The sequence below is a fragment of the Ctenocephalides felis genome, unplaced genomic scaffold (genome assembly GCF_003426905.1).
Source record: "Ctenocephalides felis isolate EL2017-DRISC unplaced genomic scaffold, ASM342690v1 CF-g0.4_SCAFFOLD_01492, whole genome shotgun sequence".
In the NCBI taxonomy this organism is placed as follows: domain Eukaryota; kingdom Metazoa; phylum Arthropoda; class Insecta; order Siphonaptera; family Pulicidae; genus Ctenocephalides; species Ctenocephalides felis.
Window position 1 is genome coordinate 9,672,489 of NW_020537646.1, and position 16,819 is coordinate 9,689,307.

At 28.6% G+C, this 16,819-nt stretch overlaps 6 protein-coding genes across 8 annotated transcripts in view; 3 read left to right on the plus strand and 3 right to left on the minus strand.

Annotated features, from left to right (window-relative positions):
* The first annotated feature begins 393 nt into the window (after positions 1 to 393).
* LOC113369952 (single-strand selective monofunctional uracil DNA glycosylase) lies at positions 394 to 2,023 on the plus strand. Its single transcript, XM_026610579.1, has 4 exons — positions 394 to 726; positions 990 to 1,253; positions 1,442 to 1,591; positions 1,877 to 2,023. Exons 1-4 carry the CDS (start codon positions 394 to 396, stop codon positions 1,997 to 1,999), a joined length of 870 nt encoding a protein of 289 aa, XP_026466364.1. The 3' UTR covers positions 2,000 to 2,023.
* Positions 2,022 to 2,527, plus strand: LOC113369950 (tRNA-specific adenosine deaminase 2). Its single transcript, XM_026610576.1, has one exon. It carries the CDS (start codon positions 2,030 to 2,032, stop codon positions 2,525 to 2,527), a length of 498 nt encoding a protein of 165 aa, XP_026466361.1. The 5' UTR covers positions 2,022 to 2,029.
* A 158-nt stretch (positions 2,528 to 2,685) lies between these two features.
* Positions 2,686 to 6,452, minus strand: LOC113370015 (inositol-3-phosphate synthase). Of its 2 annotated transcripts, XM_026610656.1 has the most exons (12): positions 6,214 to 6,452; positions 5,290 to 5,414; positions 4,961 to 5,121; positions 4,581 to 4,738; positions 4,442 to 4,512; positions 4,195 to 4,378; positions 3,969 to 4,092; positions 3,772 to 3,890; positions 3,589 to 3,697; positions 3,189 to 3,343; positions 2,795 to 3,089; positions 2,689 to 2,708 (listed from the first exon to the last, which is right to left on the minus strand). In XM_026610656.1, the coding sequence occupies exons 1-11, from the start codon at positions 6,331 to 6,333 to the stop codon at positions 2,796 to 2,798; spliced, it is 1,620 nt and encodes a 539-aa protein (XP_026466441.1). In that variant the 5' UTR covers positions 6,334 to 6,452; the 3' UTR covers positions 2,689 to 2,708; position 2,795. The 2 variants fall into 2 exon arrangements, with proteins under 2 accessions (XP_026466440.1, XP_026466441.1); XM_026610655.1 differs by having other exon boundaries at positions 2,686 to 3,089.
* A 5,699-nt stretch (positions 6,453 to 12,151) lies between these two features.
* LOC113370078 (60S ribosomal protein L37a) lies at positions 12,152 to 13,153 on the minus strand. The gene is made up of 3 exons (XM_026610738.1): positions 13,014 to 13,153; positions 12,742 to 12,870; positions 12,152 to 12,337 (listed from the first exon to the last, which is right to left on the minus strand). The coding sequence occupies exons 1-3, from the start codon at positions 13,014 to 13,016 to the stop codon at positions 12,191 to 12,193; spliced, it is 279 nt and encodes a 92-aa protein (XP_026466523.1). The 5' UTR covers positions 13,017 to 13,153; the 3' UTR covers positions 12,152 to 12,190.
* Positions 13,154 to 13,381: 228 nt separating this feature from the next.
* LOC113370479 (H/ACA ribonucleoprotein complex non-core subunit NAF1-like) lies at positions 13,382 to 14,735 on the plus strand. Its single transcript, XM_026611151.1, has one exon. It carries the CDS (start codon positions 13,523 to 13,525, stop codon positions 14,723 to 14,725), a length of 1,203 nt encoding a protein of 400 aa, XP_026466936.1. The 5' UTR covers positions 13,382 to 13,522; the 3' UTR covers positions 14,726 to 14,735.
* A 579-nt stretch (positions 14,736 to 15,314) lies between these two features.
* Positions 15,315 to 16,819, minus strand: part of LOC113369763 (polypeptide N-acetylgalactosaminyltransferase 5-like) — a 36,442-nt gene continuing 34,937 nt past the window's right edge. For both annotated transcript variants that reach the window (XM_026610333.1, XM_026610332.1), the window contains exons 10-12: positions 15,979 to 16,118; positions 15,678 to 15,911; positions 15,315 to 15,555 (exon numbers count right to left, since the gene is read on the minus strand). In XM_026610333.1, coding sequence (XP_026466118.1) covers positions 15,406 to 15,555; positions 15,678 to 15,911; positions 15,979 to 16,118 — 524 coding nt within the window. In that variant the 3' untranslated portion in view covers positions 15,315 to 15,405. The remainder of the gene's footprint in view (positions 15,556 to 15,677; positions 15,912 to 15,978; positions 16,119 to 16,819) is intronic.

Here is a 16,819-nt window from a genome sequence, read left to right on the forward strand (position 1 = left end):
ATAGTGGATCTTTGACTATGTAATAATATGGATTGGCATAGATATTTTTGTATTTAAAAATAATTACGTCATGATAAAAAACAATAATAAAAATTAATTTTATATAAAAATACAGAGGCTATTTTAATGAGTAAAAATCTCAAATTTAATTTACATTGACGATTGATCAAATGGAACTTTAATTTTATGATAACGACAAGGAAACGGATGACAGGTTTCGGGTCAGTGATCGCTGCCCCCACAACTTTGAAAATATTTTGATTCGTTTGACATTTCATTTTAAGAGAATTTTTCTTTAATTTTAAATATTCAGATTGAAGAACTGTAGATTTAGTCAAAGGTATTATATGATTTTAATTTAATTTAATAATTTTAATTTAAGTGTTTTTAAAAATGTCTTTGCGTAAAAAGCTTTGTACTTCGTTGAATAATATTGATTTGAAAAAATTCAATGAACAACAATCACAGGATGAAACTTCAAACAACATTGATTTAAGTTCAAAATATTTCTTTGTCACCGTCGCAGAAAAATATATACAACTACAAATTGAGCTAATTCGTGAAATCAATCTAGTATCCTTTACATCGCCGGTCGATGCTGTTTATAATCCTATTGAATATGCATTTGATGTATTTAAAACATTCGTACACCGCTATTTAAATGGGCACAAAAAGATTTTATTTTTAGGATTGAATCCTGGACCTTTCGGAATGGGACAAACCGGGGTAACTATATAGCATTCATGGGTCATTCTTAAAAAATCTGCATTTTATTTACGTGAATGTTTGCTTTATTCTCCTACACTCTGCTCTTTCAACATAAATTTGTTGTTTCACTGTTTGTCAGTAATGTATAGCCTTGTCCATTTGCTTCTCTTTCACTACCCTCAATCCTGCATGTATTTGTTCACCCACACTCTTTAGAATGCATATGTTGTCTCATAGGCACTAAATAACTAATTTAAATCCCACCTTTAAATTTATGACAGGTTCCTTTTGGATCCATAACAGAAGTGAGAGACTGGCTACAAATTACTGGCAAAGTAAATAAGCCCATAAATGAAATTCCTGCTAGACCTGTTCTTGGTTTTGATTGCCAGAGAACTGAAATTAGTGGAAAACGTTTTTGGGGAGTTGTACGGGAAATTTGTAAAATTCCTGAAAACTTTTTTAAACATTCTTTTGTACATAATTTATGCCCACTATTGTTTTTGAATAATCAAGGAAGAAATATTACTCCATCCGAACTTAAGGTGTATTAAATAATATAAATTATAGTAATATTATCAATTATTTTCTATCTATTGAAATATTATAAAACTAAACACTTGTCTTAGGTAAAATTTCTCTAACAAAAGTAATCTCTAATTAACTAGTGAATAATATGTAATACACATATAATGGATAAAAACAAACAGTATTTAAAGTATTTCTTTTTCAGGGTGATATCAAACAAAATCTGATGAAACTATGTGAACAATCTCTGTTAAAAGTTATTCAATGCATTGGTGTTGACACAATAGTTTGTATTGGCAGAATTGCACAAACACAAACACTGAAGGCACTAAAATCAACTGGAATTAACTGTAAGGTATGAGACTTATAAATTTTGCTTAATTTGTGAATCATCTAAGAACCAAACAAGCTCTAGAAATATTATGTTATAACGCCCATGACTTCATCATTTTAATTTCTTCTCTCATTTAAATAATAGTAATCTCATTTAAATAATAAAATAGATCTCTATAATTTTATCCCATAATTTTCAAAACCAAGTTTATTGTGAGCATGAAAAATATTCTAACTGATTTGAAGATGTAAGATTAATTGACTTTAAATTAATCAAACTCTTTTCCACGATGTTAATAAAATATAGGTGGAGTTTCTACCACATCCCAGCCCAAGAACTGTAGGAAATACAAACTGGAATCCAGTTGCTATAAAACAATTACAAGATCTGAATTTAATGCAGTATCTATTACCACAAGTTAATGAATGAAATATCCAATAATATACATTTATAAAAAATATGGAATATGAAAAATATATGTTGAGTGCTATATCTCAAGCTGAAGAAGCTTTAATGGCACAAGAAGTTCCTGTTGGATGCATATTTATATTTCAAAATAAAATCATATCACAGTCGAGAAATACTGTGAATTTGACTAAAAATGCAACGAGACATGCTGAACTGAACTGTATAGATCAAGTAATGGAATATTGTAGAAATAATAATTTAGATCATTTTGCAATTTTTAAAGAAATTGAAGTCGTTGTTACTGTAGAACCATGTATAATGTGTGCTGATATTTTGTATAATTTGAAAGTGAAAAAAATAATTTTTGGATGTGCTAATGACAGATTTGGGGGTAATACTGTTGTTAAGGTATCAGATTTATATCCTGATCTAAAAACTACTGTAGTCGGTGGCATATTTTCTGATAGAGCAATGAGTTTGTTAAAAGAATTTTATAAAGGCACTAATCCAAATGCTCCTTGTCCTAAAGTTAAAGTAATAATAAAATAGGAAGGGAATATTGTATTTGTAATCTATTTGCTATTTATTACTGTATGTGAATAATAAAAATTATTATTAACACAAAGTATATTTCAAATTTATACATCAATAAAAATTTGAGAAAATAACATGGTACTTCATAATGTTAGGAAGTTAATTACCACCTAAAGCTTTTCTGTGGGGTACAACACTAAAACATTAAGTACATATAGTGTTATTTCTAATATAATAGCGAAAATACTGATTTGTATTATCTTTAACTTCTGATAAATTTACCTTACATTTTAATAGAGTTATTCTGTGGTCTCTGTTTCTTAATTGGAGGCTCCCCACCATTCATATGTCCATTAGCTGTTAATAAATTCAGATCTAGTCTATGCTCAAGTTGCATGTGATGGCAAGGGCCTAATCCCAAACAAGCTCTCATTACATTTTCAATGGCTGCTCTTTGCCTAAACAAAGCATTGACAACAGGAGCTCCCTCAGGAACGAGAGGGGCTTTACACAAATAGCTCAGCAAAGATAGTACTGATCGAAAACCAATAAATTCTTCAGAGCCCTCTTTACGAACCTATGTCGGAGCAAATTTATTATGAGATGCATCAAATTCCAACTGTAATTTGGAGTTGTATAATTTTCTATGTTTTAGTTAGTCATTTATATTTAATACCTTTATACGTTGGCATAACTCTGCCAATAAAACCAGATCTAAAATAATAGGAGCTGCTAAAAGAGAATCTTCACAGGTGTTATGAACAATAATTGTATTGTGGCCTCCAAGCATTAACTGTGATGTATATTCATCCATTGCCCTTTTACTGTCACCTAAACAAATAAAATAAAATTGCAACATTCTAAATTTTGATAAATTCAGACTCACATACACACACACACAACCACATACGCTTTCCAATTTGTTGTCATTCGATCCTACTAAAACATGAGATTCAGAATGACTTGAAAAACAAAATTTAACAAACTGAATTTGTTCGCATAAATATAATATTTTCCTTAGGAAAGTTCAATATGTGACAAATGTTCACAACGTTCATATATTTATTTATACTTACCAACATACGGCACATATTTGATGACTACGGTATGATCCGGGTGCTCCTTGGGACCATAAAGAATTGAATTAGAATTGACCATATCATCGACAACATTACTTTTCGAAATCTAAAATTATTAAACAAATTATTACTTCTATTATCCTCAACCTTCATTATTTACAAATAAAATTATTTTCATACTTCTTTGGATCGAAATTGTTTTGGTTCTGAGAGATTTTTTCCATCATTATTGCCAAGATGATTGTAACTCACAATTGAAACAGGTTTTATGCCGGCACTAACCAAGAAATCGACCAACACTAAAAAAATATTAAAAACACCATTAAAATTAAAGAGTAAATTAAGCATATTTGAATAGTAGATCAGCATATACATACCTGATTTTAATTTTGTTTGTCCAGATTTAAAATCATCTCCAGCAATAAAAACATTTTCTAGTTCTGCTAATTCCAGAACTCCCGGTACAAATGTGTTTTGTGGAGATCCATTTATGTAAGTACACTAATAAATAAGGAAAATTAGCTTTTATTATAATAACATAAAAAAATATTTATATTGAACAGTAAAATTACATTTCAAAATACATAAATCAACAATTATTACCTTCTCCATTATGCTAGCCATTGCAAATATGGTAGAGGGTGATATTTCGGACTTATCAGCTTTTAGAGAAGCCCATAACTCAGAACTAGTTGAATTCAAACCAGCTTGAACATCACAAAATCGTTCTGTATTTGCTGTCCACAACACAATCACTTGATCAACACCAGATGATCTCTTGAAATCCCTAAAGCATAAATTATAACTTGTAATATAACTTTCTTATGATGTCAAATTAATTTTCATTTACCTTATATCAGCTCGTATTTGCTCATACTGTTCATATTTCGTTCCTTTAATGACATTATTTGCTCGATCAGCCTAAAATGAAATATTAATGTAAATTCTAGTAAAGAGCTCAGACATATTATTGGTTCAGGTGTATTTACTTGATTTTCTGCTATAAATGATGGATCATAGATTGAAGGACGGGGCGTCATACATGAAAGTTGTTTGATTACTTGATCCTGAATTGCAACATCAAGCACTTGTGCACGTACCATGGCCATGCCAATATCAGCATCATTGATATCCCAACCATCCAAGACTATGGTCAAAAAACAATTTTATAATGCATAATGTATTCTTAATTTAGAGCATATACATATATTTTGCAACTTGCCAATTCGAGCAAAGTCATAGACTCATTTACATTACATTACTATATATTAATAATGCTTTAATTAACTTAGGTAATTTAGGTATAAATGGCAATTAACAAAGCTACATTATACTATTCGATCAAACACATGTATATCTCAATATTTACCTATATCATTAGGATTAATCATCGGCAAAAGATCTTTCATGGGTACATGCACATCTTGACCATGTTCATCTTGTCCCAGCAAAACGGTAGATGCTTGTGTCAAAGAACCATACCAATTGGCTGTTTGAACTCCAGTTTTTGTGCGCCATTGTAATTGACGTCTGATATTAAATAACTTTATGCATATTTAACAACAAATATATTTATATATATATATGCATATATATACATATATATATATATATATATATATATATATATATAGGTGTGTGTGTGCATGTGTGTTTGTATAGTAACATTCATAAAACAAAAGTATCTGTAAAATAAACCTGTTTGCTTCGAGAGCTGCTGTGATCGTGCTTCCATTGTTACCACCCCAACCTACAAGCATTAATCCAAGTCGTGGGACATGTCTGTCTGTGCGGAAATTAAGGGTACAGCTTTTGGGACATACCTTCAATTACATTAATCAATGTAAAACTATTTAGTAAATACAGTCATTCCAAAGGCAAACTGTGATAATTGAGATGTACTATGTGTTTTGCTGGTTTTAAATTTTGATTGTTCATACATTAATTATTTTGGGATATTAGGTATCGCAAACTATATACTGTATATAAGAAATTACAAATTGTTTTCTACTTTTTCAGAACTTTGCAAATTTGAGAATTAGCATTAAACATCTATAACAATTTGCCTGTGGAGTAGAGAATGTATATATACACAACAAAGTTTATGAAACATGAGTGATAATAGATATATAAAATATATATAATTATATACTGATGATACAGAATACCTGCAAATATGAGTTGCAGGTTCTCATCCAAAAATTGTATTCATAAATAATTCCGACAGCTTTCTCATTTCAGTGTAATAATATAATAGGTGACAAGATTTTTAAAATTTTCATACAATAACTGCAAATGATTAAAGCATTTAAATGTTATCATATAAAAAATATTTTAATTTCATAAAAAATATGTAATTAAATAATTTTCAGATAAAACATGCATTATATGTATTTATTTTCTGTATTTTCATTTATATTTAAGTTGTGAATAAAAAAATTGTTTACTCTTGTGTGTTTCGTTAGTTTTGCGGCAGTGTCAATTAAACACATTCATTGCAAAATATTTACCAATTAGGAAAAGTAATAGTATATGAGATGATTTGCTAACTATCTACTATTTATTTTCATATTTAATTATGCAATAACAAAGCAAATAACATATAATCAAAAATATACTTACGGTAAATTTATTCACACTTTTCTTAACAATCGATGTTTGATATTCATATTTAGCATCGATGTAATCATCTGTGTACGTCACGTTATTACTTTCAACAAAAATCGTATTCGAAGCCGACATTTTTTAATGCATATAAACAAATATTGAAGCAAAAAATCAATAAATCGATACTTGGAAATTAAAGCGAAATGTTCAGTTGATGCAATTCGCCGGTACAACTGCAACACACCCTATCTCATATGCAGTTAACAACTGAATAAACGAACGCTCGCGATCTCGCACGAATCTAGAATGATTTTTGGATGCGTTCGTTTATCCGTTACCTTGAAGTTGGTCGCAGAACCAACCGGCTGAGTTAAATATTCATGACGCTATCGAACAAACCCTCATCGCGCACTAATGATTTTTAGACGTTCATTCCAGCATGGTAATTGATATTTATTTTTCACTATAATATAGAAAGATTCATATGATTATATTTCTATGCGATATTAAGTTTGCCTATACCATTTGCCTTATATCAATAGTTTTTTCTGACTAATCTGATTTGAATGGTTACTTCCTGATGAATCGGAAATCAATGATTGAATGATAAAATGACGAAAGGCTATACCCATATTATGAAATATAAAAACATGTTTTAATTGATAAAACCAGAAAAAATTAAATAGGAAGTAATATCACTATAAAATTTCAATAAACAATCAACAAATTAACTACTATAAAGTCAGGCAAAATTAAAGTAAACTAGTGGAGTGCATGGCATCGTGCATTAAGACAAATTGCTAGAACTTTCCGTACCGTAATTAAAAATCTAGGTACAAAACCCAAAAAATTGACACAAAATGTGTACACATTATTAAAATCTCTGTAAAATATTTGATAATTTGATGTACATGCCCAATAAACATTTTTGACCGCCAAATGGCATTTTTTTATCTTATTTTTATTGAGAGTCCATAACCACTGGACCTGCCTTTCCAAAAATTTAATCAGTTTTTCATCTTTTCAATACAAGTAAAATGTTTTTTGAATTACTAAAATTGGACGCTCCGTTCTCTTAAAAACTGAGTTACCGTTTGAGGTACTTTTTACACCGTATTTTCAAAACGGCTAGACCTGCTTATGCTAAAAACTAATCAGCTCGTCTCCTTATCAACAGCAATCGAATGTTTTTTGAATTATTGATATCGGTTGAACCGTGTTCCCGAAATCGTCGACAAAAATTTGTATCCGCACACACATACACACATACATCCATTTTTTGTGAAGTATGTTCAGAAACCTCTGAAACGTAAAGATATATAAAAAAATTTATTTTTGATTTTTTTTGCGATTACTATAACTTACCCTACGGGAAGTTAATAAAATACACGATATGTCGGTTATTTGTTTGTGATGAAAAAGAAAAAAAGTCTAACTATAAATCTATAAAGTATAACAAAATGCAATGCCTAAATGATTAACTACTTAGTCATTTAGCAATTAATTAATTATTTTAAATAAGAATAAATTGATAACTTATTTTTCGATTTTCATCAAAGGTATACTTAAGGAATGTATAAAAATCGGGTAACAAATTTTAACGTTTTTAATCCCATTAATACGGTTTTTTATTAATATTTACTAAATGTCAATTACATGCGAGTATCCTAACAATTATCTACATTGTAGTTCTCAAAATGAATTCATGAATCTAATAATCTTGGTCAAGCCATACAGAATAATCTAGAGTAATACCAAGTAGAATAGCACGGAGTAATAGATCTGTCTTTTTCATATCAATAAATACATATTAAAAATGCTAATTTCTTAATACAAATGCCGGTTTCATGAATATTTAAATTTAATGATAATCAATTTCACGAATAAATATTTAACTTTACATAAATAATTGGCAGTCACACTGATAAAGCATATTCTCAGGTATTTCCTGATAACGTGTAGATTCCACAGGCAAATTTTATCAGAACACATTTTACCATAATTGTGATACATTTTATAGTAATTAAAAAAACCCTTCGAAATGAATTTTTTGTATTCGATTTTATAAGAATTCTCTAAATTTTCAAAGATTAGTGAATATTCAGGAAAAGGAAATAAAATTCTGCAACAACCCACGTGTAGGGCTATGAAATATACTATCTTAATATTATTGTTTATCTATATATTTTTTAATATTATTTATAATTTTTTTTTTTCAATTAAAAATCACCTTCAAAAACAATATTTATTTTATAATTTCTACGTTTCGAGAAATGCGATATTTTCCACTTCAAAAACTTTGAACCTTTGAAATATTAATATTGAAAAGCTAATATTTTATAAATTTTTATAACTCATAACAATTATAAAATTAATTAAAAATACAGTTTAAATTGTAAAAATATTTCGAGTTTCATAATTTCATAACTAAATTAATAATAATTCTTAGTGAATATGTGTAAAATAATTATAATTATAAATAAATTAAATAAGTTGGCGTTTAGATGAAGATAAGATGGAGTTAAAAAATAGAATTGTAAAAATAATGAAATAGTCAAATTTGGAAAAATTATTTTGTACAACTTTCTGAAAATTGTATATTGGAGTATCAAGTTAAGCAAATCATTAAATTTATTACATTTTTAACATAATTATTTATATATGTAAAACTTACGCTTTAGATAATATTTGCGGAGTTGATTAGATGTAATTCTAATTTGAATATTTCGTATATCAGGGCTACTTTTTCGATAGTATTATTACAAACCAAATATTTGGTTTCAATAAACAATATCTTACCACCTGACTATTCCCATTAATAGTTGGATTCTAAATTAAGAATTTTGAATGTGGTATTTGTTCTATTGAACCATCGTACGAAACTCCATTGCCATCGCTATTGGTGGACAAAATCACCTCATATGTGAATCACCATACTAGACTTCAATATTATCCAAAAACCGAATTTTGTTATCAATGACGTTATAGATTATATAATGTTTAGTAAGGAATGTCAATTACCGTCAGATACTGAACTTTTTGTATGATAAAATCAATTATTGCTGTTTGGATAATGATATATTCTATTACTAAAAGAAGACTAAAAGAAACAAATCTGATTTCTGAACTATCGACAAATAATTTTTTTTATTAAATTAAAGAATAAAACATCGAGTTTTTATCAAACTAAAGTGGTGCATGGCATCGTGCCTTAAGGCAAATTGCTGGAACTTCCCGTACCGTAATTAAAAATCTTGGTACGGAACCCAAAAAAATTACACAAAATGTGTACGCATTATTAAAATTTCTATAAAATATCCGATAATTTGATGTACATATGTCCAATAAACATTTTTGACCGCCAAATGACATTTTCTTTAACTTATTTTTATTGAGAGTCCATAATCGCTGGACCTGTTTTCCCAAAAATTTTACCAGTTGTTCATTTCGTCAATACAAGTAAAATGTTTTATGAATTATTAAAATCGGACGCTCCGTTCTCTTAAAAACAGAGTTACCGATTTTAGCACTTTTTGCTTCTACAAATTTTAATATTGTGAACTTTGCGAAGGAATCAGAATTTGCAGAAATGCAAAATGCTTCATCCAAATTTTGCAAAAAAAATGAACCAGTTTTGAAAATTTAAAAACCGTTCGAAAGTTATCATTTGGGAATCGTGCTGATTAGTTTTAGGCAAATGAACTTTAATATAACGAAAGAGTCCATGGTCAGACATTTTAAAATATTATAGTCATACAAAAAGTAATTAAATTATAAAAAAAATCGTTAAAATTTTAAATAAGGGACTGCGCTTTCACGACATACAAGCGCCTGTGTATCGACTATGATTAATACAATCACATGTATTATAAATCGGTTTTAATGATATCACATGAAATCGCAATGATTATAGTTTATAGTAATAGCAAAAACTATAACTTCGTAATAAGTTTAAAATTTTATCTGAAAGATAAATCTCATTTCATATTGATTAAGTCAAAGGGTTATTCAACTTGTCTTAAGGTAAAATGCATTTTACACCTCTTTTAAACCTTAATTGTCTAATAAATTATATTTCCAAATGCTGCCTAGAATTTTCGCCATTTATCCGGTGGAAAGTTACCCAAGTTTTTTTCCACGAATAACTCTCTGATAATATACTTGGTGTTATGAAAACAAACTGTTATTAAAACAATGGTATGCTTTTGAAAAATGACACTCATACACAAAGAATATATGCATTGCAGAATAGACTCCTAGAATTCTAAGCATTCAATAACACAAGATAATGTAAATATTATTTTACAAAATCAAGCGGCAAGAATGTTTGTGCTCTTGATTGTTGATAACATTGCTGCATTGAAATAATAAATTTCTAATTGTAAGTTTCATAAAATATGTTTAGGAAATGAATTTATAAAACGTTAATAATCAGAGATAAAGGTTTAATCTCACAAAGTGTATATAACTGAAAGTTATATTTATGATATATTTCTGTAGTTTTAGGATACTGTAATATTAAATTAATAAATTAATAAGAATAATTTAAGAAGAAAGTATATAATATAGAGTAAATAAGAGATTACAAAATACATTCAAATATAAATGGCTAAATTTCAACAAAAATGTTTGCATCATTATAAACTATAGTTCATATGTTAACAAATCAATAACACCGAAATTTCGAAATTCAATATGTGGGTCCAACACCTTTTTGCACATTTGCCCACTTAAAAATAAGCTCATTTTTCTTAAAATCCTATTTCATAAATACTCAACCGATATAATTTATTAAACAGGCTACAAAATAATATATAAATATACATAATTTTTTTTTTTTGAAATTCGTCTGTTTCAGTTGAATTCGAATTTTGGAACCGCCTCGCGCCTCTACATGTTGGAAGTCCTTATTCCAAGGTCTTTATTATAGTGAACTCTAAGCACAGCAATTATAATTGATACCAGTATACCAGGCGCATTTTTTTTAAAATTGAAGATGACGGTTATTACGGAAACTACTTGAAATACTTAAAATTTTACAATGAAAAACACCAATTTATTGCCAAACGACCTAATACACCGATGCTTTTACAAATACATAATAAATAACCCATTCTCTATAAATAAATAATAAATCTTTAACCTATTCTCACAAATGCAAAGAAAACATCTGATGGCTTATTTGTTAGTTCGACTGTAACTATAACTATATATATACCTATAAATGGATCTACAAAAAACTTTCCATTTTCACTTCACACGAGTCAATAGCATGTGCGAAAAGATTATTCCCAATTTATAACCTTATCTATGTATTTAACAGAAAATTGAGTATCTCACGTGTGTCCAGAAAGTAAGCACCAAAAGCATATGTATGTGTACATGATTTTATCTGTAATATCCAAAAGTTGCTAAATACCTAACACCCTATGTTTTGTGTGTACAAATATATGTAGAATATTGTTTTATGGGAGAAACAAATACAAACTATCAGAATATAAATCTACACTGTTTTTGAATGAATTTCCATAAGACAGTACAAATGTTCAGAAACTGCACTTCATCTTAATTTAAAGATTACTTTATATACATTATAAAGTAATTTTAATAATGGCTGAACTAAAACATTTTATTACTATGCTTGGCACTGTATTGAATGTATGAGCTTGTATGTGCAAATACTTTAGGCACAATCAGTGCTTATGAAATAAGTACCAAAAGCTAAAGAAAGTACAAAAATGATTTAACTACTGAAAGAAAGTTAAATACCACTAGCACACACAGTGTTATGTATTTAGCTGCTTTTGGGTATTGTAGCTAATATCATAAAAGTATATGGTTAATATTACAATTAAGCACATATTTTAATTTTCTGCGTAAAATTAAAATATTGAATGCAATTGTACTGAAATTACCACAGGAAAACTTAAATGATTGAAAAAAATGAAATACCTTTTAATTTTTATTAATTATTTATTAAGATCAATATAAATTACTGTTCCTTTGTTTCTCTCAACCTCCTAACAGCAGATCGGACAGAGGCAGCAGCAGTTGTGGTATATACCCAGGCACCACCAGCTACTGTTCTTTTACATCTTTTGCAAGACCAAATTCCAACACAACTACGTTTCATGGCATCCTGAAATTAAAATTATACGTGAAAGTTATTTACATATTGTACACTGAAAATAAAAGATTCCAAAAGACCAGAGTTAAAGACTAAGGACAAGAATTACCAATGCAGTTTGCAAAATGTAAGAAATTTGATTAAATGTGACTAATATACAAGTAATCATTAAGGCTCCACTAAGGAAATAGGGATACATAATGACAATTCATAGTAAAAAAAATCAATTTTGAGATTTATTAAAAGAACTTAAAATACAAGTTATGCTGATATATGCAAAATTAAACTGAGGATTCAAAAAACCTGTGCAAGGTTTAGTTCTTATAAACAAGTAAATGAAAATGGGAGTAATTAGGAGGCACTGATTACAATGTCAAATTTTAAGGTTAGGTTCAAAGAAATATTGAATTTGGTACCTTTCCACAAAATGTGCAAGTGTATTTGGCGTGCTGGGTTATTTCCATCTTTTTGACCATTTTACGTAAGGAAGCTCCATAACGAGTTCCATATTTACCAGTAATTCCAACCTTCTTGGTACGTTTGGCCTGCAATCAAAAAAATTATATAGCACAGCACAATCTTTCAATAAAGCTATTTTCATAATAATCATTATCTCACAAAACTTTTCACAATAAAATAACAAAATACTATTTTAAGATTAAATATTTATTTAAAGATTACTGCATACCATTTTGATAGATGTTTTCGATCACAAAACAAACCGGAAAGAAGAGAGATGCCAGAAAATAAAATCGTAAAAGAGTTCAGTACAATGTAGACAACACGACAAAATAATGCTAAGCAAGCGACCAACATTAGCGCGAAAACTGTAAATGTCAAGTATCAAAGCATGGTTTTGATAGGTTAAACGGGTTAAAACATTCATAGCTAACCTAACAAAAAAATTTATAAACAGAACAGATAATATACATTTTAAAAATTTATTTATGAAGTATTACGTGCAAATTATATTTATAAATAGTTAATAATATTACGAATAGTAAGTTTTTGTAATTTTGATTTTATAAGTGGTGAGTGAATATTTGTGTAGAAGCAATTATCAGAACTATACATATGACAAAATATATTTGTTTATATTATTATTTGACAAATTGAAGTTACATTTTGAGATAGTGATCTGTATAAAACAATTGAGACTGGTGATTTTTTACTGGAAAAGTACTTACCAAAAATATCATGAGTTTTCTCAAATTAGTTGATTATGATAATTCATCTGATGAATCAGATGAAGATGATTCAACTAATGAAGTTTTGACAAGAAATGATATCAACATTGCACCAAATGTGCAGAATCCACAACCAATATCTGAAATATCGACTGAATCAGAATCTGAAGAATCTGTTATAAGCGTAAAAATTGAATCAGATGAAAAACCACTGGCTTATAGGGAACGAGCTGTATCTGAAAGTGATTCTTCCTCCAGTGATGACTCAGATGATCCAGAAATTTATTGCCAAATAGTTGAAAAACATGAATCTTTAGAAATACCTAAAGCAAAAGGAGAATTATCTGTCAGTGATCTTCCGCCAATAGAAGATTTATTTATTTCAGTAAAACAAGAAGAATCAGCAGTTTTAGGCACAATTCAATCTATAGTTGAACAACTGGTTGTCGTACAATCTTTGCCTGGTATTTCTGCAGTTGACATTGATAGTGTCTTATTTTTAGATGAAGGCAAAAGAGCTCTTGGTAAAGTTTTTGACATTATAGGACCAGTATCAGCGCCTCTATATTGCGTTCGTTTTAATTCTAAAGAACATATTGAACAAAAAGATGTTTGCATAGGAGCTACTGTTTATTATGCACCTAAGACAGAACACACATCATTTATTTTCTTACCAGATTTGATAAAACATAAAGGATCAGATGCCAGTTGGATAGATGATATAGAACCTCCAGAAAAACATTTAGATTACTCTGATGATGAGCAGGAGCGTGCAGCACGAAATGCTAAAAAGAGAACACATGAAGAAAGTGCAAATAGTTCAAATCATACTCAAGATAAAGATCAGCAGAGAAAGACTCCAACAAATAAAAATAAAAATAAAAGTAAAGGATCATATCAAAGGAATCACAGTTTTCCAATGCATCCTTCTCATGCTCAATCTAATCGCCAGCAGTTTAATAATCAAGCTTTTAATACAAGGCCAAATATAGTGCCTAATATAATATATCCGCCATTTCCAAATATAGGTCAACCGTCCTCGGTTCCCTACCAACCAGTTTTTAATAATTATTTACAAGGTCCTTCCAATAATCATATGATGCCACAAAATATGTGGTATGGGAGTAACATAATACAAAATCCAACAATGCATGGTCATTTTGTTCCATATCCAGTGCCAAGGCATCCTCCTCCACCACCTCCTGGCACATAAGGAAAATAAATTATGGTAACATTTACATAATTTTAATTTTTTAAACAAAGTTTTATTTTATATATATATATATCTTTATACAATAGTCTTATTATTGCAGCAAGGTTATCGTCTTGCATTGTCATTCAATTCAATTCAATTATCATGAAACAATGTGATATGTTTTTTATAGTGATGCAAATATTTTGCAATCAAACAAATAATTACAAATAACTCACTAAAAAAAATTTATCAGTTAAATTTTAAAATGTTAAACATTATAATTAACTAGCTATATAAAAATGCAAGAATAAAAAACTCCTAATTTATGATATGAACATAGGACTCTGATATATTGTAAATAATGTACTAGCTGATAAATATTTATCAGCAAAAATGTAATTTTAAATTAAATATATAAACTGTCTTATAATGGAATGTCTTTTAAAAGTCTTGCATTAAATATTCGCTGATATCAATAAAAATATAGCTTGAACTTGGTTCATAACTTGAACATTCAGCGAATTATGATATGAAAATTCTTAGAAATAATGATCAGATTAAACTCGTCTCTTCTTGTGTACATTTTCTGAGACTGATATTGATTTTGTTCAATGGTATCACTACTCGAATTCATTTGTCAACTATTAAGTCCATTGCTTTTAGCTAAAATCACAAATAACTATCAAACTGAAGTCATTCTACCGATTTGCTTGCCACTTAAATTTTGTCATCATCACCCATTTTTGACCTTTGGAATTATCACAAGGTCTGAGTAACGGCTGTGAAGAATCCTGAGGCGACGGTCTCTGAAGGCAGTTTCCAGTATTTGTGTGCTTTATTGTCTTAGCCTAGAAAATAAAAATGTATAACTTAAATTTTGCTATGTAGGGGTTTCAATGTTTTCGATTTTAAAATAATTATTAGTAAACCTAATTTTTTTCAAAATTTTGTGATGTAACTAAAGAATTACCTCTTCATCATATTCCCAAGCTTGATTTCCACCCATGCCATGACATCTCACTAACTTAACTGGTCCATTAGGATGAGCCGCATCTAAGCAATTATCATCAGACATGATCTGCTGTCGCTTTGTATATGCGAAAACTTGATTTCCCCCTAAGCCATGGCAATATGAAATACCTAAGTTTTCACCAGATTTTCTGCTCATTGTATCTAAGCAGTTTTTAGTTTCTACATTCCGTATCTAAAATAAACATAATAAATGAATTTTAAGTTATATTTATAAATTATTATTAAGATTCATTACTTACATCACCAAGATAATGATAATCAAGAGGCATTTGGCTTTCTGGATATATATTCTCAAGATACCATCTAAAGCTTTTACACTGAAGACGTTCTCTTAAAGCTTTACGTTCTGAAACATCGCCAACGTCAACACCTCGTGCACCTATAATAAAAATTTCTTTAAGTACTTTTATAATAAAAAATATAAATTATTCACATGAGCATTATTTTCATACAAAACAAATTTGAAGAATATTGAAGTCAAAACAAAGAAGTCAATAGACACAATTCTTCACTTCATTTTCTGGTGCTTATATTAACTTTTCAAATGTGCTTTGAAGAAAATTAAGATATTATGACAATTTATTGATAATATTTGAAATCAATTAATAATTTAGTGTATATATATGTTAAATTATTAAACATGCTCTAACTACTCTGCCACTACTGCTTGTGATATCATGTTTTTGAATCACACATTTTCTACTGATGTGTTCAGAATTAAGGATACCGTAGTAATCAACACCCAAAAATATGTGCAACTTTTTTTTTTGTACTTGCTAGTAGTATTTGCAATATATAGATAATAATACAAAAAAAGTGCAAGTGTTTAAACGTTTAAACAAGATTTTATCTGTTAGAATTTGCTTTAAACTGTAAAACAAGATTCAGAAATAATAAGAACTTCAAATACAGGTAAGTTTACACATAGTGAAGATTTTAAACTTTAATTAATATATTTAGTAACCTAATAATTATTATGCAAAATTATTACTGTGTAATGATTAATTATATTTAAAATTTAGAAATTATTTTAAAAAATCCTAAAATTACTTCAAAGTTACTATAATCACAACTAATAAA

Excerpts from the sequence above, each read along its gene's own strand:
- LOC113369952 (XM_026610579.1), top strand. The coding sequence starts at position 394 with ATGTCTTTGCGTAAAAAGCTTTGTACTTCGTTGAATAATATTGATTTG. Across the intron at positions 727-989 it reads TCGGAATGGGACAAACCGGG|GTTCCTTTTGGATCCATAAC; the intron begins GTAACTATATAG and ends AATTTATGACAG. Across the intron at positions 1,254-1,441 it reads TTACTCCATCCGAACTTAAG|GGTGATATCAAACAAAATCT; the intron begins GTGTATTAAATA and ends TTTCTTTTTCAG.
- LOC113370078 (XM_026610738.1), bottom strand. Across the intron at positions 12,338-12,741 it reads CTTGCACATTTTGTGGAAAG|GATGCCATGAAACGTAGTTG; the intron begins GTACCAAATTCA and ends TTTTAATTTCAG.
- LOC113369950 (XM_026610576.1), top strand. The coding sequence starts at position 2,030 with ATGGAATATGAAAAATATATGTTGAGTGCTATATCTCAAGCTGAAGAA.
- LOC113370015 (XM_026610655.1), bottom strand. The coding sequence starts at position 6,333 with ATGTCGGCTTCGAATACGATTTTTGTTGAAAGTAATAACGTGACGTAC. Across the intron at positions 5,415-6,213 it reads AAAGTGTGAATAAATTTACC|GTATGTCCCAAAAGCTGTAC; the intron begins GTAAGTATATTT and ends ATGTAATTGAAG. Across the intron at positions 3,698-3,771 it reads AACAATTTCGATCCAAAGAA|ATTTCGAAAAGTAATGTTGT; the intron begins GTATGAAAATAA and ends TAATAATTTTAG.
- LOC113370479 (XM_026611151.1), top strand. The coding sequence starts at position 13,523 with ATGAGTTTTCTCAAATTAGTTGATTATGATAATTCATCTGATGAATCA.